The sequence below is a fragment of the Sceloporus undulatus genome, chromosome 7, assembly GCF_019175285.1.
Source record: "Sceloporus undulatus isolate JIND9_A2432 ecotype Alabama chromosome 7, SceUnd_v1.1, whole genome shotgun sequence".
Classification (NCBI taxonomy): Eukaryota; Metazoa; Chordata; class Lepidosauria; order Squamata; family Phrynosomatidae; genus Sceloporus; species Sceloporus undulatus.
Window position 1 is genome coordinate 15,513,125 of NC_056528.1, and position 20,298 is coordinate 15,533,422.

Genomic DNA, 20,298 nt, shown 5'->3' on the forward strand with positions numbered 1-20,298 from the left:
ATTGGGGGTTACAGTCCTACGTAGGTGGAGGGTGGCAGGCAAAGGAAAGCTCATCCTTTACAATCCAGACCAGAGAGTAGTAGAGAATTCCTAATATGCAGCTGACCCACCTATATTTTCTTATTGATGGCACTGATCTAAGTTTTTTGTGGTCAGTGATTTCAAAAATCTGTGCAATAATTCTATATATATCTTGCAAGTGGTATTATGGGAGGAGATGCTGAGGCTAAGGGAGAATGGCTTGAAAAGAGCTAAATGACTGATAGTTGTGCTTTCTAATCTGGGCAGATTTCTGGGCACATTTTCTCAGAGATCACTGTGCTTTGGTGGAGGGACTGTGACTTTCATATAAGCTGCTTCCAGCTTCCTCTTTGCTCATGGTTTAAATGAGCTCCATGCCCAAAGTGAGACTCAAATGATATTGCCTTTTTGTTTTAGGATCTGATTCCCAGAAGGATTCATTTGGAACTTCTCGGCATACCACTCAAAAGAAGACAGAAGCACCGACATGCCTTTTCTGCAGAGATACCGGGAAGCGCAAAACAAAGGTTGTGCATGGTGAGAGAGAACATGCATCCATATATATATATACACACACACACACACACACACACACACACACATATACATATACATATACGCACATAGATATACCCAGGCAGTACATGTGACCGCACATGCATACAGGCTGTACAACAAATGACCATGTGTCTTGACAAGGCAAATCGACATCCTGTTTTCTCTTCTTCTTTTTCCCTTCTCAGGACAAAACCACACCAGAGAGGACATCCATACGCAAGACTCTGGTGGACAACAGAAAAGTCACCATCACCATCCATCACAACGACCTGGCCTCTGGTACACTGCGGTCCCACCACAAGTTCCCACCATTGGCTACATCCCTACTATTCCGTTGGCACCTTATCCTCTGTCATCTATAATGTAAGGAACCTTCATTATTCAAAAAGTGTCTTATGCTAGGTGCTAGACTAAGTCTTCAGCCTTTGGATTATTTTTATTAAGTCTAGAATTCTTTTACACTCTTTATATAGTTTTACTTCTGTGCCTCTCCAAAATCCTAGTCGAAGCTTCGTATCAGTGGATCTGAGTATCCGCAGTCAGTAAGCCCTGTTGTACCCACACATGTCACACCACCTTTAGAGAAAATGGGACTTCAGGTCCTGCATTTTTTTTGTATCAGTGAGGTGTGTGTACATCTGCAAGAGATCCCCCATGGATATAAAGGTCCAACTTTACTTGTAGGCCAACTTTCATGGCTTTTCCCTTTTCTTTTTCTTTTCCCCCTTTGCAGATATCCTCCTCCTCTAGTGACTACCTCAACCTCTCTCTCCTCCGCTGGTCTTCCAGTTTACAACCATAGAAAGTTCCAACCTGCAGAGCTGAAAACCTGGGCTTCCTGGCGGAGACTGCGAGCAAATCCTCACTACTCCTCAGCACTCGACTCTGATGACCGCATGCAGGATCTGAACTGCTCCCTGGACCATGCTGTGGAAGTGGCCAAAGACATGAAGTCAACCACTCGGCGGATGAGCAGGTATTTGACTTGGGAACTGAATAAAGTGAGGAGTCTGCGGGAATCCTGTCTCTTTTGAAGAAGGAGAGAACCAAGGAACTAAAATCCTACTAGAGCTGCAAGAGAAAAAAATAGTGGACCAAGATGCCTAATGTGTGGAAAGGAATTGTGATAGGATATTCCAGGGATTTGATGTGCCAAAGAAGAATACCAAAGTCACTTAATTTTCTGGAGCAACGTCCCTTCTCCATTGGCGAGTAGCAGTCTTGGATGCCAAGGAGTATAAGAAAGTCCAAATCAGATGATTTAAGGGGTGTACGCTTGAAATTTAAGCGGTGTATGCCAGCATTTTCATACAATATAGTCGACTAGAGTCTGCAGCTAAGAACCGAGTAACTATATTGGTGGAAGAAAAGGTGGCTTAGTAGCAAAGGATCAGGAGCCAGTAGTACTGGAATCACATGGGGACAGCAACGGAAGCCATTCAACTCAGACGATAAAAGCTCAGGAACCAGTAGGTTCAGCTTTATGGTTTTGTTGTCATGCCCTACTCCTGGTCTAAAAAGAAGGGCTTTGTACTGACATAAGTGAGACTTAAGCTGCTAGTCACCAATAGGATTCCAGCCTGCAAAATGTTGCTCCTGCCCTACCCTGAAAAAGTGACACCATTTTCTGTCTCTTGAAGTCTGCTCTACATTCACTTTACCTCTTCTCAGTTATGAAAGAGCAAAGTAGTGGCAGCTTTGGGATCAAAACATGATGTTTTGTTGTTTGTATAGAACAAGGATGAAGAAAGTAGGAGAAAGTTCTGAAAACGCACTCTGGAAAGTATGTATCTGTTGCCTTTGATCAGCACCTGAGAACCCTCTTGAAAGCCCAAGATCATGAGACAGTCTTCCAGATACTGGACTGCAGCCCCCAGGATTCCTCGCCACTGGGGCTTCTGCAGGTTGTAGTCCAAAAACATCCGGAAGGCCACTCAATTCCCATCCCTGCCCAACTCCTCCAGCACTGGTTGAGTTGACCACATCTTCTTGGAATGCTTTTCTTCCTTGCCTCAACCTTTATGTTGCCTTATGTTTCAAAACCCCTTTTGCAAGGCTGCATTTAGTCCATCAAGAAGTGAGTGCCACCTTGTTGCACTGTGAAGGTACTTCATCTCTACTTCTTCTTCTTCCCTCCTGCTTTGGTGAGATACCTATTTCCTTGAAGGCATCTAAGAAACCTGAAGGGGAATGCCTTGAAGCTCTTACGGTGACTGGTTGGCCAGGCACCATTCTTTCTCCTGGTATGGAATGATTTCCAGTTTCTTCTGGGAAGAAGCACTGGCTCAACATCAGATGCTGCTGCAACAAAACCTATTTTCATTGTTGTTCATCACTCAATATTATATATTCAAAGGTACCACAGGAATGGATGGAGGAAACTGAATGGCCTCACAGCATCACTAACTCATGACCCATAAGGACTTTGTGGATAGAAGCAAATACCTACCTCAGGTCTCATATGTCCCTGTACGAGTGAGAGAGACTTAGTTTGCAAAGCCTGTGTGGTTCTGATTTCCATTTGGCATTATAGGAAAGAAAAACGGATGGATGGGTTTGTTTGCTTCACCTTTTAGGCAAGGTAGTTGGCCATTGCCTTCCTCTGAAATACAGCCAGCCACAAATGAATTTTGTGAACTCAACCATGGTTGTGAGTTTGCAAGGTAATGTGTGTGTGTGTGTGTGTTTTGCTAGAACGGTTGCAACAAAAAATGTGAAAGAGCCAAGCTTGTAGCGTTCTCAGCATTCCTGTTTCTTAATCAAATAGCACCCTCATTTGGAGGGATCTTTTGTATAAGAATGTTGTTGTTTTTTGCTAAATAAATGATTCTTTTCTGTGTGTTTTTTTAAATATTTAAGAGTTCGCAGTTTCTGGTCGGGTGCTGAGCAAGGATTACTTCAATCAAATATGACATACAAAAATGTAAAGACTGCCATGGCTTCACAACAAGAGACCGAGGTTTGTAGTTTGGTGGAACGCTTCAGCTGACGATGTTAAATACCTCTCCAAACTGCAAATCCCAGGACTCCAAAGGATGTTGCCATGGCAGTTAAAGTGGAATCATAGCAATATAATTACACAGTGAGAAAAAAGAAGGTCTAGTCCACTAGTCTCCCCACCAAACTTCCATATTGAATCAATTCTCTTTTACCGCATCGGACGGGACAGCAAATCTTTATTGACTCCAAGTGCTTTTGTTTAAAGTACAGAACAGCTATACAGAGATGACACATTTTTGTGCTTCGACAGTTCCAAACACTGAAATTTCAAGAATAAAAACAACTCCAGCAACAATTCTTTTAAACCTTCTCGCTTTTTCCCTCCTTTTGTTATCGTTTCCATACACGCAACTGATCAAAAGGACAAAAACAGACCTAAAACCAAAAAAGGGGGGGAGACCCTGAAGCAGTTGCAATGCTAAATTATTATCATTATTATTTTTATAGGGATGCAGGAAAAGTAGTAGAAGTGGGCGACAAAACAGTTACCAGTGCAATACGAACCCAGCCTTCGCCCTAAGAATATATAATATTACGGGCAAGAAAACAGAGGTAAATGGAGCACCGGAAAATGGCCGAAAACGTCGGGGAAATCCCTTCCTCTCCATTATTTCCAAACAGCCTTTCCCAACTGAGAATCTTCTGGATGAATTGGATTAAAACTCCCATCATCCCCAAATAACATGTTTGGATGATAGGGAATGTAATCCAAAGGGACACCCAACTGAGCCAGTTTGTTCTTGGAAGAGAAGGCAAGGAAGGGTACGACCGAAGGGGCTTTAAGAGAAAAAATACTCTCAAAAATAGATATTTTAATAACCGCAGAAAGCTAATGCAGCCATTTTTGGGGAGGGAAATGAGATTTTAGAAACAAAATTAAAGGAACCGGTTAACCACTTTATGACAACACAAGACAAAATCAGTTCTTCCTATACATACAGTCTGCAATGGGGGGGATAAAGGGTGGGATAAGAGTCACAAAGAAAGATCCCTGGCATGATTCACAAGATTTTACTATTGGACAACAATGGCTAATAATAGTAGTAGTAGTAGTAGTAGTAGTAGTAATGCCCAAAGGGTACAAGGCAAAACCTGATTCACATTGTTAATGGAGGGAGGCGCGAAATCACACTATCCAGCCCAAGTTAAAGCATTAAACACAATTTAAAACCACATGCTAAAAAATTCCCTTTGAAAAAAAGTGGATGGGACATGAAAGTGTTTTCCCTTTGGATGGGCTGCATCTGTCCATTTTTCACGAAGCATAGGTTCTGGACTGTAAAGATTCGTGTCTATCTAGGATTCTTCTCATCATGGCTTCACAACATTTATAAGCCCATTTTGGACCATTTTCTAAATATTTTCAAATCTTTGTAACATAACGCATTTTTCCCCGTCTCCTCTCCCCTGGGTCGAATGTAAGCCTTGGCTCTCTCTGACCAAAATTTTCTGGGCTAGAGAAGGAAAAAGGTAGGCAGGGGTGAGATATCTCCCCAACAAGCATAACAGCTTATGTCGGGGTGGGCAAAGTATGGCCCGCGGACCACATGCAACCCATCCAAGGCTAGGTTTGCATTTCCGTAATCCCCTACTTTGCCATTTTTTCCCAAGACAAAATGCCTTCTAGAGGATGTGGGGGGGACCTCCATAGCATGTTGAGGTCATTTGGGGGCAAAAATTGTAGTCCTTTAAGGTCTTTCCAAGGAACTAATGGATCATGCTTACCTTCCATAGTTGCCCACCCCCATATTATACTGTGCCTAGTTGCTTCCAAAGTCCTGAGGATTATGGTTTCCAAAGAACTTGGCTAGCAACCTTGGCTTCCTCCAATGCACCGGGTTCAATGGAGCCGACAAGTCACGAATACACAGCTTAGGACACACACAACTCAAGCTATCACTTGCATAAAACCAGAGAAGCCAGGAGCCAAACTGATCTTTGGGCAAAGAATGCCCTTGTGTCATTCAAAGAAACATGGAAAACTGAGAAAGAGTAAGGTGCAGTGGTTAGAGCACTGGGCATGAATACATGAATTCAAGTTCCCAGGCAACCTTGAGTTAGTCATTGTCTCTCTGCCTAATGTTCCTCAACAGAATCGGCAATTTGGGCAGGGAAAGATGTTAAAAGAATTAATAGAGCATCATCCCCTTTATTCACTTGCTATCAGGCTGGTTCAAAACCCAAAATGGCCACCAAAAGAAGTACTGGAAAGAAGGGGGGAAACATATTTACATTTCTTAATGAGATGAGAGGGACAAGTGCAAGATCGAGGGGAGATTAGTCCAGGCATGCCAGAGTTACAAACTTCACAGCATTTAAAACGTTCCTTCAAAAAAAACAGAAGCGGTCGGAGAAAGCAAGTAAAGGAAATTTGGATAAGAACGCCTCCCGAAAGCCAACAACCTACACATCGAGAAACACAAAGAAAAACCCAAGACGACAATCCCAACGACAACAGCGCAAGGGTAGGTTTAAAAGAGACAGGGAGGGAAGGAGGGAGAGAGATTACAATGATATCCAAAAACGCAAGCAGCGTCCGATGCGCGGGAGAGAACATTCACAGTTTGTATCTGAGGTTAGGTACGAGGATCACAGAGCCATTAATAAGTCACAAGCATTCGTCCATCCAGGCAGAGAAAGAGAAAGAGGAAAGGAAAAGGAAAATAAAAAATACATCGTTTAAAAAATAATTATCATTGTCATCATCGTCGTCGATCGCCAAGGATGGAGGGATGGATTCTTCAGAAATGGAATTTGGTTTTGGCGCTTTATTTCATCTGATACATACGGAGATAATATTTATATTATAGAATATATTATTCTTTTTTCTTTCTTTTTTTAACCTTTAGACACAATGCATAATTTTTTTCCCTGTCTTATTTACCTTTGCTTGAAATGGAGGGTGAAACGGATGGAAAAGGTGGAAGGGAAAACGAAGGGAAGGGAAGGTTCACCAAAATGCAAGAAAGAGGGTCGGACCGAGATCCAGAGGCAAGAAATGAAACCGGGACAGCAATGACCCCAGAAACAGGGGAAACTGGGATATGTTGGCCACAGGTCATTGCTTGTTTTGTGAGCGATGTTGGAGGGACAGTTTGGGTAAGAAGACAAGGAAAGAGGCGAGTGGGGTCATGTGTGGGTTTTTAACTGCTGCTCTCTTCGTCCATTTTATTCAGTTTCTTCAGCGTGTCCAGCAGTTTCTGTGGGGTGAGGACATGGGTGGATCCTGCAAAGGAGGTGGGAAGGGAAGACAAGAGAGAGGCGTTAGATTGGCACAAAGCACCTCGGAAAAGCATCGGGGCGGAGAATGGAGATTTTTCAGTCTAATCGCAAAAATAGGAAAGGGTCTCAGATACCCCCCAAATCCACAGTAATAAAGGACCACAAACTACCGAGAATGACCTGAATAAACTCAAAATGAATTTTAAAATGCAGATTTATCCGCAGATTCTTTATCCACAGATTCGAGCATTTGTTTCGATTTACAGTCGATTCGTGGCATTCTCTATTATTTGTGGTCCATTTCACTGTTGAAAGAAAAGGTAGGCAACATAGCAAGCTACTGTTTTGGACTACAGCTCTCACAATTCTTTGCTACAATGGTGGGAATAAGGGTTGTCCCCCAAAACATCCCGCAAAGGCAACGTTGTCTGAATGGGGAGGTTAAAGAGATTGGGATTTTAGAGATCGAAATGGGAATCTGGGGAAAGGGGCAATCCCACCCATCATCCCAGCAAACACAAATGTGTTGCCCCATCCGTATCACTTTGAGGACCAGGTGGTCTCATAAATAACAGGACAGTTACTCAGTGTTAGAATCCTTCCAAGGGAGAGAGATAAAATACACCCAAAATGGACACCAATTCCCATAGATACCCAAACGCCGCATGTGGGTGCTTCAACGAAACCAAGAACCAGGCATGTTGTGAGGAAAGAGAGATTTGTATAATGCGCAACCTGCATTATGCTTTCCACACTGGCATGAGTTGTTCTTGTGATATCAGAGCTAAGTGGAGGAGACATGGCCACCTTACCTGTCACCGCACAAGACACCAGTTATTATTGCAACCATCATCACAAAAACATCATCAGCATTAATCATATTAGTGACAGTATCATTATTATTGGAAGAAATGCTTGCAAAATGTAAGCCTATGGAACTAGAGCTACATCTAGTGCAGAAAAAGTTAAAGAAAAAGAAAAACTAGAAAGGAAACACAAACCAAAAAGAAATCTCATGGAGATCTCGCCAAGAACTAGGTGCTCTAAACGGATGAGGCATGGGGTGCGCGGTTGTCTGCAGGTTCACGGACACTGCGTCACGTGTGGAAAGAGAGAGCGAGATTGACAGAGAGAGAGAGAGAGAGAAAGAGGCATAGAAGTGGTGTCTGTCATGAGGCCCACGCATGCAGTGATGGAGGGGTGCCTTCGGAGGAAGGGCCACCCCTTCCGCTTCCCATTCGGTGTCGAAGGGAAAAAGCCAAATCAAAGCAAAAAATTTGCACCATCTATACTTGAAAATGTGCATCGTTTCGGAGATGTGAAGAAGAAGGGGAAAGGGTTGGAGAGGTGGGATAAAAGGAATATTCCTGTGAGCCAGACTTTACAAGACCCTTGGGCAACATCTGTAGAGCTGGAGATATGAAACAACAACATTCATGATGACCTGGACTTTGGGATAGGAGGGGGGAAATGTTCTGTGGATGGCATCCAACCTGGATGTGTCACTCACCCACCCAACCATGACAGCCAGAAAAAGGACCTAAATAATCAAAAACTAGACCAACACAGTGGCTCAATTTCACAATCCCAAGGTGACAGCTGCCTCTGGCTGTGACGCTCTAGGAATGCCAATGTGCTGCAAAGAGGTCTAGCAAAACCAACAGAGACTGGGTCCAGTTCCCTGGGAAGGTCATCCAACAAGGCCACCAAAGCTGTTCCTGTCCCATAACCAGTCCTGAAGCCACAGTGAAATGGATCTGCCACATTCCCAAGAAATCCTCCCCAGACATGACCATATTGGAGAATTATCAGACAGTCTCCAATGTGGTGAAGTCCGGGGAGGATCTGGTTCTTAAAAAGTATTTCTAGTCCCGTGACAAAAGAAAAACAAACAAACCCTGGGCCATTTAAAGTTGTCCAGTCCTGCCCTAATCTGCAGTTTATTTCATTTCTCTAGCACTATCCCATCTCAATGCCTGACTTCTCTCCATTAGCCTGTCAAACGTTTGGGTTAATCAGAGCCGACAGAGATTATCCTCCATTTATAGAAAGGAAGAACAAATGTCTATCCATGTTTACATTCCTGCATCTCCCACTGTGTGCAGGTCTCCTAATATGACCAGGCAAGCCAAAAGGAGGCCAGTGTCCCAGGTGCAAAATACAACACACCCCTCGACTTTGGTGGTACAGTGTTTATCTCCATTATGTCAGGCCATGGATTGTCATGGATGATCAAGAACATGAGTGCACCTGATCTGGTGGGGATAGTCACAAATAATCCTTTGCTGTCCCATTTTTTCAGTGCTTTGAAACTGTCCCAGTTTCTCTCATCTTCACCCACTTTCCCCTTGTTCTCAGCTTACTTCCATTACTGCAAACTGAGTTCGATGTGTAAAAGTAGTTTGCAGTCAATGGGAAGAAGAGGGGGCAGAATCTTGCCTTTCCCTGTAGACTCAAGCAAAAGCCAACTTCCACAGTCTCTCCTAGTTTGTGTGTTGTTTGTAATAACATTTGTCACCTTGACCACACTCCAATGTTCCCTGGCCACATGTGCCCCAGTTTTCATCTGTGAAATGTATGTGCATAGTCTATAATAGTATGGTGCATATACTATAATCAGGGTTACCAGATCCTCCAGAAATAGGGTCACCATGGTTGTAAGTTCTGGCTAAAGAGAAGTTCGTGATAGAGGGGGGGGGGTTTGATAGAATAAGCGGTGGGCACATTTTCAAAATCATAGTGTGTTGTCGTCTTTCGAAAAAATTTAAAGCAAGCATTTTCTCATCCAAAAAGAACCCAAGAACGGAAAAGGAAAGGGAGGAAAGTTGAGATTTAGAGAGAGAGAGAGAAAGTGAAAGAGAAAGCGAGAGAAAGTTCATGTAAGAAATCAAAGAAGCCCTTCCAAAGGGGAAAGAGTTTCTTTTCTATAATAAGCTGCTTTTACTTTTTTATTTGCTCTCTTTGGCTCTCATTCCATTGTTGGAGCCTGCTCCTCAAAAGATACCCTAGTGGAATCCCTGAAGTCGGGGTGCCTCAGATCCATGAGAAATTTGGTGGGAGTAAGAATGTGAGTAGAACCTGTGAGAGAACAGATCACTGACTGCTTGCACAGAAGAAGAAGAATATAGAGATATAGATATATATTTTAAAAAGATAACAATCATCAAGAACATGCCAGGAAAAAAAAGAGAGAGAAGAAATTATTAAAAGACCTTAATGCATTTCGTCAACGTCCGATGTAATAAAGCGGTATAAAAGCCGGCGAAGATGTGTGAAAGAGATGGGACACAAAATAAGAAAAAAAAGAGAAGACACAGACAGACAGCGGAGGAATGAAATGAACAAGACGCGTGGACGAATTATTGGGAAAGCGTCGGCACGGACGTGGTGAAAGGCGACGGACGTAGGCTGGGTTTTGGCAGTTGGTGTTGGGCCTCCGTGAACCCCGTTTGTAGAAGGAGTTGCTTTGGGCCTCAAGACCCAATTGGGCACGATGGGCAAGATAGTACATCAAGAGGGCATTGTGTAATGTTCTGCCCATGTCCTCATGAGGAGGAGAGACAATTCAGAGAAGGAAAATGCAATGTGAAGTTGAAGGCTTTCATGGTGGGCATCCATAGTTTTTTGTGGGTTTTGGGGGCTATGTGGCCATGTTCTAGAATAGTTTATTCCTGACGTTTTGCTGACATCTGTGTCTGGTGTCTTCAGAGAATGCCAGCCACAGATGCTGGGAAAACTTAAGGAATAAACTCTTCTAGAACATGGCCACATAGCCCCCAAAACCCACAAAAATTTAAGGAAAACGCAGCTGGTTTGGGCTCATAAGGGAACAAAATGAGGGTGTGCTCCCTGATGAAGTGCACTGTCATTTTGCTTCCCCTTGGAACCAAGATCAGCAATTTCTTCCTCCTTTTAATTGCCTCCTTCTTCCTTCTCTTCCCCAGCAGAGAGAAAATGAAGCAGCCGCCTCTCCTAGGGCTTGACAGGCATGGCGGTTTGAGACAGGACACAAAGAGCAAGCCCCCTGTGTCCCATCCAAAAAGAGACATATATATAGATATTTACGTGTTGTTGTTGCATGCCTTCAAGTCAATTCCGACTTATGGTGAAAGGTGAACCTACCATGGGGTTTTCTTGGCAAGATTTGCTCAGAGGAAGTTTGCCATTGCCTTCCCCTGAGGCTGAGAGTAAATGACTTGCCCAAGATCTCCCAGTAGGTTTCATGGCAGAGGGAGGAATTGAACCCTGGTCTCCAGAGTCATATTCCAACACTCAAACCACGTCACGCTGGCTCCTGTATGTATGTAATGGATATTAGTCCTAGACAATAAACAATTGACTGATAGACTCATCGAATTAGAAAGGACATTTAGTCTATGGATTATGCTTTGTTACTTTGTTTTTTAACCTAACGGTTTGTGGGATTTTTTTTTTATCTCCACATTTGGAAAATAAATATAAAAATATTGAATATTTGACTGATTGACTTAACTAATTTAATTGTGATTTGTTTTCATTCAGATCTAAGCTTTGGCCATGGGTGGATTTCATACTGAAAAGCAACATCAAATACTAACATGGGAGAATATACAGGTCTGAATAAACCTGAGAGGAGGCCCAAAATCAAAATGCTGCCACCCAGAAAGAGCATGAAATGGATGCTGACTTTTGAGAGACATAAACGAGACGTGCGGCTGGTTACAAATCGGAAAGCGAAAACGAACAGCGCACTGTTATAACATTAGAAGCGACACTTATTTGGTTAACCTACACATAACAAACATGGACACACTCACATAAACACACAGAAAACAGTTAAGGCAAACACGGCAGATCGGATAGATGAGGCAATGAGCTGGAGCAAAGGGAAGAGAGAGAGGGTTGGGGAAGACCACCTCCGAGGAAAGGAAAAGTCCCTGAGAGGAGACAATGGGCAACAAGATGGCGGCTCAAGTAAGCTGGGCATTCAGTAAGTAAGGTGGGGATGGCAACCATCAACACAAGGAAGGTCAACACAGAAGACCTCAAAATGGAGGAAAAGATAAGCTGCCCAGCTTACTTTGTCCTAGTTGTCCCAGTTCCTAAAAGTCATTGGAGAGCTTCTTCAAGTAAGATATTTCACTTAGCAGGGAGTAGTCTTGACATGGACATTGACCACCACCCAATGCCATGTGCCCATGTTTTGTTCAGAACAGGACATGACTGCAAAGTCACTTCACATTTTGAAATCTTGAGTTGAAACGCACATTGACTAAAGCAGTTCCCAAACTTTGGCCTTCCAGATGTTTTGGACTTTAGCTTCCAGAAACCCCAGCCCACTTGGCCAACGGTCAGGAATTCTGGGAGCTGAGGTCCAAAATATCTGGAGGACCAAAGTTTGGGAACCACTGCACTAAAACAAGACCCTACACCATTGATTCCCAGACTGGCTTTCCAGGTGTTTTGGATTTCATCTCCCAGACCCAAGACCACTGCCCAAGATGGCTGAGGCTTCTGAGAGTTGAAGTTCAAAAAACCTGGAGGACCAGAGTTTGGGAACCTCTGCCCTAATTTGACTTTGGAGAAAAATTCCCACCCAGGAGGAATTGCATTTTCCACTGCAAACATACTGAAACTTCCAAGACAACCCAGTTTTTACTCAGGGAGGAGGGGACAGAAGCTTTCCCTTCCCAGGCAAAAGCAAACTACTGCAGCCCCTCCTAGCTTGCACATTCGTCTTCATTATTAACTTTTTCATCTTGACCACTCGCTGATGTTGCATGGCCACATCTGTGCCAGTTTACAGCTGTGAAATGTTGGAGGGTAATACAGTTGCCCCTCTAAGTCCACGGACTTGAAATGTGCGGACTTAGAAATCCACGGAGGGGCCACCACTATTAATCTCAATGGGGCACAAACCCACGGTGCACGCCCCACAAGATTTTGTACTCGTGGGGTGTGTGTGTCCAGAACGGATCCCCCGCAAGTTCAAAGGGGCAACTGTATACATAAGACATTTCCAGTCCCTACATTTCATTTCCCACAACCCAGACCAGTTTCCAGGTATTTTTCACATCTGAAAAAAGGCAAATAATATTCCTTGCCAGTAATGTTTTTACGTCTCTTACCCTGGAAAACCGTAGACTTCCAACTGCCTTATTTTGGCTGAAAACCAGCCAAAACTTGGGGACAGAAAGTGATGTGATGTCACTTCTGGAGCACCAAGGCATGTTAGTGCAGGCCACTAGGGGGCACAAGAGGCAACATCGGCTGCCATAGAGTTGCCCATCTTTACCGTGTTGGGAACTTTCTCAAAAGTAGGGGTTGGAAGAGGGACTCAGGAGGGAGCAGAACGGGAGGAAAGAGACACAAGGGCGTGAAGAAAGCTGAAGACAGAAAAGCACAAGATGGAGTCGGCAAAGGTGCGGCAGGGCAGAGTGCGACTCCACCCCCCAAAAACTCACCTATTAGCACTTCCCACTTCCCACTGGCTTGCGTCACCTCATAGGCACAGCGCATCTCATTCAGGCCAACGCCTCCCAGGATGAAAATGATGATACGGGGGCCGCTCCGGTATTCCCCGGGGGCCTTGTTCTTATGCCAGTGGCCATAGCGGGCACTGAATAGGAGAAAGAGAAAGAAGAAGAAAAAGGAGAGAAACACTATGTGGAGGTTCAACTCAAAACAAACCTAAATGCTTTAGCGCAGATTAACATTCATGGGTGAAGACCTTTGGGCATTAAAGACTGGCCTAAGGCACAAAGGAAACTGTAATTTGCACTCATGATCCAAGTTTCCATAGGTTTGTTCCAACTGCCTTAGCATCCAATCAATTACACTTTAGTGCATTTGCAATGCATTTTTAAGTACAGCTACTTAAAGATGGATTACTTAAAACTACAATTCATTTCAGGGAAAATGCACTAAAAAGGCCAAGAAACAGAGGAAAGTTAGGATCCAGAGTGTGCAAAAGCTCCTTCTTTGGTCTATTAACCCCAGAACCTACCTATCCTTATCAGCATAATGACCTGAGACACTTGCTTCCTACCTGACGGCTGTAGTGCTGAAGGAAGCCGAGGATCGGGTAGAGATGTAAGGGTAGTGTTTGGTATCCAGTTTATCCTCGATGGCATCCTGAAAAGAGAAGACCAAATGACTGGAGCTTCTGGAAAATGTTCTGCACACAATACATAGTCCTCCTGGGAAGATGTGCATCCTAAACAAAGACATCTTGGTGCTTCCATGCTCTCTTTTTCTAACGCATACATGGCTATGGTATATCAGGGCATCAAATATTGTTGTATATTTTTTTCCTAACTTGATAATCAGAGCTTCCAAGAATCTGACTATGGGATCTCTTAGAACCTGGAAATATATCGATTTATATTCTGTTCCGGTTCATTCTTGGTAAAATATCCCTCCTTGCCTTATGCAGTTCCAAAGCCTCACCTCCATTATATCCTTGACTACTGGGGTCCATCGGGAGAGTTGGTAGGTCTGCTCGCTGATACGCTCCTTCCGTTCCGGCTTGCTTCTACGGCGTAGGGTAGACTGGGCAGATAAGATTGCAAAAATTAAGACAGATACCTGGGATATGACTGGATTTAAAAAGGCTTGAGTTTTCTTTCGCAAGGAGAAATGTTTGTTGCTCTTTTTAAAACTACCATTTCCAGTGACCACTTGCCATTCAGGCTAGAGGGATTCATAGTTCCAAAAGGTAACTATTCCCATTCCTACTTCTTTGCTTCCATTTCGGTCAACATCAGTACCTCATAAATATTAATGAACCCTAACCCTTGGCTATCTAAAGGGGAGTTGAATTTGGTTTTGTTGTTGTTGTTTTGCATTCTGGGGAGGTCACACAGCCCTCTGAGTCTCCAAAGGCGACAAAACATTGATCCCCTGAGAATCATCACAATTGCACCCTGCTTTGAGGTACAAGAAGGACTTACATCTGTGATGATGGGTACTCCAAGGTGAGCCATATTGGTGATGATCTCACTGTCCTCAGGTGGGATTTGGGCATGCTGGATCAGTTTGTTCAGATTTTCCTCAGTGATGCCTGCAGAGAAGAGGAAAGAAAAATGTCAAAGAGGGCCTTCTTCCAAAGAAAGAACAAAATGGACTCAGTGGGTGCTTACAGCTGAATAGGGTTAACTTCTAAAACTTAAGTTAAGGTCCATGCATCTGATGAAATGGGCTGGAGTCCATAAAGCTTATGCTGGATTGGTGGTTCCCAAACTCTGGTCTTCCAGGTGTTTTGGACTACAACTCCCAGAATTCCTTGACTGCTGGCCAAGCTGGTTAGGACTTCTGGGTGTTGAAATCCGAAACACCTGGAGGACCAAAGTTTGGAAATCTTTGTGCCAGACATTTCATTTTCACAGGTAGTCTCCAAGGCACTACAGGATTCCTTTGCATCTTTGTTATTGCAAAACCCAATCACCATCTGTCTGAAATCCATCCTTCAGTTCTTCATGAAGAAGGCAAACACTGTTACAGACAGATGTGCCGATGCATGTGCATCATGCAGTAGGAGGAGAAAATCCAATCACATTTCCCTGAAAAATTGCACAGAGATAGACCTCCTATAGCAGAAGTGGGCAAAGGCATGGGTTGACCCAATTCCCCCACCGTAACCACCCCTCACAGGCTACTCTCTCAACTCTACCCTGAAACACTTCAACCTTTGTTAGGCCTTCTCAAAATGGAGACCAGAAGTTATGTCACATCACTTCATGTCGCCATTTTGAGACGGTCTCAAAATTTTGAGGCAGCTGAGGGTGTTGGTGTTTTCTGTAAACAGCAGGGCATGTTTTATCATGTTTTGAGAGCACTGAGTGTGGTTTTTGAGTGGGAAAAAATGCCCAAAAATAATGTCAGTGTCAATGGTTGGGGGTACCATCTTGTCCATTGCTAAAAGCAGCAAAATAACTGGTGTCAGCCTTGTTCTCCTGCCCCATCGCCTCTTACTCACCACATGAAATCAATCAATCAATCAATCAATCAAATAGTTTTATTGCAGTCCATGATGATATTGAGCATGTGAAATCAGACTGAAGTTTCCCCAGCCCTAGCCCCAGCCCCAAGTGATTGCATCTCCTACCATTCTTGAGAAAGACATAGAGCAGGATGATACGGATCTTGTCATAGGTGCTGACATTCGCATCAAGCAGGATCGGGACAATAGCTCTCATGGGATCCTTGATTTTCTCCCCTTCTGCATCAGTGCCCATGGCCAGGTCCTGAAGAGAAGAAGACACCCCATTAGCATTTACTGATTCCCTATGGGCTTCAACAGGGGTGCAAAAGGTACAGCTTACAGGATACATGCAGTCCATTGACTCTACCCAATCCAAAGCCCCCCATAGCCCAGAAAAATATTCAGCTCCAAAATGGAGACTTAGGGTGCATCTACAACTGTAGAAATAATGGAGTTTGATACCACTTAAATGTGGTAGCTCTAACCTATGGAAAGACAAGGAACCAAATGCACTGAGAGAATGGTCAGCATTTGCTGTAATATCCTTGCATCTGCCGACTGCATCAAAACACACACAGAGATCAGCATTGTCCGAGTCTGAACAATGTTGTGCTTTGTGAGTTTCTTGCCACATTGATTTGTGTGCCTCTTGTGTTTCTTCATGTGCATGTGTTTAGCTTTTGTAACTGTATACATAAAGGGGGGAAATATCAGAAAAAGCCATTACCTGCTCAACTCGGCAAAGCTTGTCAACGGTGCCTTGGTAGTGTTTCATGCAGTCTTCAGCCAAGTGAAGGTGGGTGGAATACTAGAGAGAAACAGGAACACCACAGAGACATATTGATAAATACACAACACTGTGGTCTGGAATCCCATTCCTGTTAGGATTTCAGCGAGCCACGTCCTCTATACAAGATAGTGCAGCTCATGGGTTGCATGTGACATCTGGACCCCATTTTATGGCACCTAAAACCTCCCACCATCTCCTCAAGATTGGCATAACTGGGGGCAATTTTGGCCTCAAGTCCACATAGGAAGCCATAAAACACATAAAAACATGTGAAAATAAGGACACACTCCACCCCACAAGCAGACCACAACTTATTACTACCATAGCCCCTCTCAAAATGGCAACAAGAAGTGATGCAACTCCCTACCACAATTTTGAGAAGGCATGCAGTTGTCCATCCTTGGTTTGTAATAATTGCCATTCCATTTCTGTACCTAACCCATTTTCTTGTAACTCCCCCCCCCCCCCCAGTAGTGCATTTTTGGTCCACTGAATATGCTTGGTCCACATTGGTGGCCTGGCTACTTTTTAGGGCCACTTCCCCCCATCAGAGTGTACCTTGCTGAGTTCCTTCTGATACTGGGGCATCTTCTTCAGCATCTGGGAGAGGTCCCTCATGGTTGTCTGCAAGTTACAAAACAAAGGTTGATCGTTACCGAAGGGTCTTGCTTTCCAAAGGCGTCTTGGTCGTACCTTGGAGATCAACCCTAGGCCAGATAGACCTTAGTCTGATGTCAGCAGAGCAGCTCTTAACATTGGTCAAGCAAACATTGGTCACCATTTTGTGAATATTTCAGAATACTATTCCCATCCCTATCCAATAAGCCAAAACTTACTTTTTCACCAGTGTTCATCCTTTTACTGGAGGAGAAGTCTTTCAGAGAGCGAGTGACCTCCCTAGAATGGAATCAGAATAAGAGTCAGAATACAGCCATTCCACTTAATGGAAGTCACTCCCATTACTTTCAAGTGAAGGGAATTACAATAATCATTATTAATTCAGTAATAATTCAGTAATAATTAAGAGATGAACAGTCATGTTGACTTTATTACGTTGGATTTGATTACTTGTGCTTGCTTTCCATCAGCAGAAACATATATAGGGAGCAAAAATGCAGTCTACCTATTATCTAACTAGAAGCAAACCCACATCAATTGATGGTTGTGTAGCAGTCCACAGTCCCAGCAATATTTCGCTTAAGAAACAAAACCTCTTCCATATGATTTCATAACTGAAACATTTAAGATTATCAAGTCAAGATTATCTTGGGGTCTTGTGGGGCTGCAAGCAAAAGATAACAAATAAATAAATACTGAAATAACATGGTCCCACATGGCCTCCACTTTCCCCAGCCTTGGTATAGAGTGATCCTACGAAGTTACTCCTCAGAGTAAGGAAGCAGAAGAGCTCTTACTGGGACACCTCCGCGATGTGTTTGTGGCGCAAGGTGACCCAGAGATCATCGTCCTCATCCAGCAGAACCTCCTTGACCCGGGCTTCACCAATGCCACTCGTCTCATACCTAGAGACAGATAGACAGAGAGAACAGCTTCATAAGATTAAAGGAAAAAAACATGTTATATTTAAATAAAATAAAATAAACTACACAAACACAGAGTCAATTGAGCCCTCTCATATGTTAGACCTAGGAATCCCCATGCCTATGTTTTTCCTCTTCTCTCCAATTCCCTTTTCTTCTTATGCACCGTCTTTATGATTGTTACACAGCAGGTCGTGATTCTCATTGATTCTGATATCAGTAAAAGCCTTCTTTCTGGAAGCCTTCCTAATTGAAGGAGAGGGTTCTCATTGAGCCCGATATCGGTAAAAGCCTAGCAGCCTTCCCAGATGAAGGTTCTCATTGATTTCGATATTGGTATAAGCTTTCCTTCTAGAAGCCTTTCCTAGAGGTAGGAAAGGATTCTCATTGATCCTGATATCAGCAAAAGCCTTCCTTTTGGAAGACTTCCTAGATGAAGGAAAGAGTTCTCATTGATCTTGATATTGGTATAAGTCTTCCTTCTGGAATTCCTCCTAGATGAAGGGTGGGATTAAAATGTGTTCAAGGATAACACAACGGGGGCGACATAAATAGGAACATCAATGAGGGACTCTTACTTGTAGACATCATTCTCGATTGGCAGTAGATCGTAGCTCATGGCTTGGAAGGTCAATTCGTGTAGCACTGGGGAGGTTGGGTCAAAGCCACGGTCCAAGATGATGAGCTGGGAGCGAGCTTTATCCGGACCCTGAGGAGAGAAGAAGCCATCAACCAGACTTTCTTCTTTCTGATTAAGGAATTATACCTTTTCTTTTCCCCACGGGCAAGACGGAGGAGCTTATGCCTACCATGTCTTTACACCAAAAGGCAGGGGGGAAAGTACTCCACTCATTTCTTAGGTTGGGATACAATCATCCAGTTACTTCCAAGGGCCAAACTAGGATGACGTCCATACTGCGCATCCAGGGATGGACAACACTGGCGGTGGTGGGGTCCAGTGGGCAATTTTACCCCTCTGTGGGATACACCCACACCTACAGAAAGTCCAGATACCTACATTTTCCTATGCAGTCCATCTCAAAATGGTGACAGATATCACTTCCTGCCACCATTTTGAGAAGGATTACACAGGAAAATGGAGGTATTTGGTGGCAGTACAGGGTACTGGGGTGCTCATGCCAGTAAGCTGTGATTTCATCCATTCGGTGGGACCATTTACGATGCTCTCCGTCTAGTGCACTGAAGGAACCACTCACCTCACCCATAGTCGGGTCGTCCGCTTTGTAAGCATCCAGTTTGTCTTGGATCAGCTGAGCCAACATGGCGTTATCTTTGTAATCCCTGCCCAAAGGTGGGAAAGGAGACACAAGGGTTATTTGAAAGATGGCACTGGCTTCTCCAACTGTACAAAGACCAAAGTGAACAAGTGAAAAGGGGGACTGTCAGATGTGGAATTAATATGCAGAACTTGGGGTGGAGGAGTGAGTGAAATCCAAATGCTCTAGAACAGTGTTTCCCAAACTATGGTCCTCCATGTGTTTTGGACTCCAACTTCCAAAAGCCCTAGTCAGTTGAACCAACCATCAGGGATTCTGGGAGCCGAAGTCCGAAACATCTGTAGGACCAAAGTTGGGGAAACACTAGTCTAGACCCCGACTCACCCTCTGTATCGAACAGCTGGGTATTCCTTCAAAGTGGCACAGAGGGTTGCAATCTGCTCTGCCAGGCGCTCCAAGATCGGGTTCTTCATCTGGGCCTTGTGAGGACTGTAGAAGCTTTGGAAAGAGTCGGCAGAGTCCAGGGAGTAAACCTACATCAGGCAATGTTTTAAAAATGGAAAAATAATGAGCCATAGTGAGAAAAGGCTTAGGCAATTTCAACTCCAAGAGTCAGGTATTAAATATGGCAACTGGAAACCTCTCCTTTGCCTCTACTTAATTTGCTCTAATTCCCTTGGTGTTCAAGGACTCTGAGAAATTGCAACTATTATGGATCTGATGCGATTTTTACTTTTTATCTCAGCATTCAGAAAATTCCCAGGACTGGTTCCAAAACAAATAATTAAAAAACCCAAACCAAAACATTGGATCAAAAAATACTGAAACCATATTAAAATCTGGTGGGGAGAGACTAAGAAGAATGCATTATATTGACTATAAGTGGGGAGAGGGTAAGGGATTATAAATATTGTAAAATTTCAAATGACTGATTGAAAGCTGGTAATGTCAATTACTGAAACTGTA

The 20,298-nt window shown here is 43.7% G+C and overlaps 2 protein-coding genes across 6 annotated transcripts in view; one reads left to right on the forward strand and one right to left on the reverse strand.

Annotated features, from left to right (window-relative positions):
• The window catches only part of AKNA (AT-hook transcription factor), a 32,447-nt gene extending 29,018 nt beyond the window's left edge, over positions 1–3,429 (forward strand). For 4 of the 5 annotated variants that reach the window (XM_042478311.1, XM_042478309.1, XM_042478313.1 and 1 more), the window contains 3 exons: positions 439–558; positions 765–942; positions 1,313–3,429. In XM_042478311.1, the coding sequence (XP_042334245.1) occupies positions 439–558; positions 765–942; positions 1,313–1,613 (599 nt within the window). In that variant the 3' untranslated portion in view covers positions 1,614–3,429. The remainder of the gene's footprint in view (positions 1–438; positions 559–764; positions 943–1,312) is intronic. The other variant, XM_042478314.1, reaches the window with a different exon arrangement.
• Positions 3,430–3,738: 309 nt separating this feature from the next.
• LOC121936268 (syntaxin-binding protein 1) overlaps positions 3,739–20,298 on the reverse strand; it is a 33,609-nt gene continuing 17,049 nt past the window's right edge. Inside the window, exons 7-19 of the mRNA XM_042478315.1 lie at positions 19,717–19,865; positions 19,312–19,396; positions 18,673–18,803; positions 17,969–18,076; positions 17,390–17,450; positions 17,112–17,177; positions 16,491–16,571; positions 15,887–16,025; positions 14,733–14,842; positions 14,230–14,331; positions 13,829–13,914; positions 13,245–13,399; positions 3,739–6,805 (exon numbers count right to left, since the gene is read on the reverse strand). Coding sequence (XP_042334249.1) covers positions 6,723–6,805; positions 13,245–13,399; positions 13,829–13,914; positions 14,230–14,331; positions 14,733–14,842; positions 15,887–16,025; positions 16,491–16,571; positions 17,112–17,177; positions 17,390–17,450; positions 17,969–18,076; positions 18,673–18,803; positions 19,312–19,396; positions 19,717–19,865 — 1,356 coding nt within the window. The 3' untranslated portion in view covers positions 3,739–6,722. The remainder of the gene's footprint in view (positions 6,806–13,244; positions 13,400–13,828; positions 13,915–14,229; positions 14,332–14,732; positions 14,843–15,886; positions 16,026–16,490; positions 16,572–17,111; positions 17,178–17,389; positions 17,451–17,968; positions 18,077–18,672; positions 18,804–19,311; positions 19,397–19,716; positions 19,866–20,298) is intronic.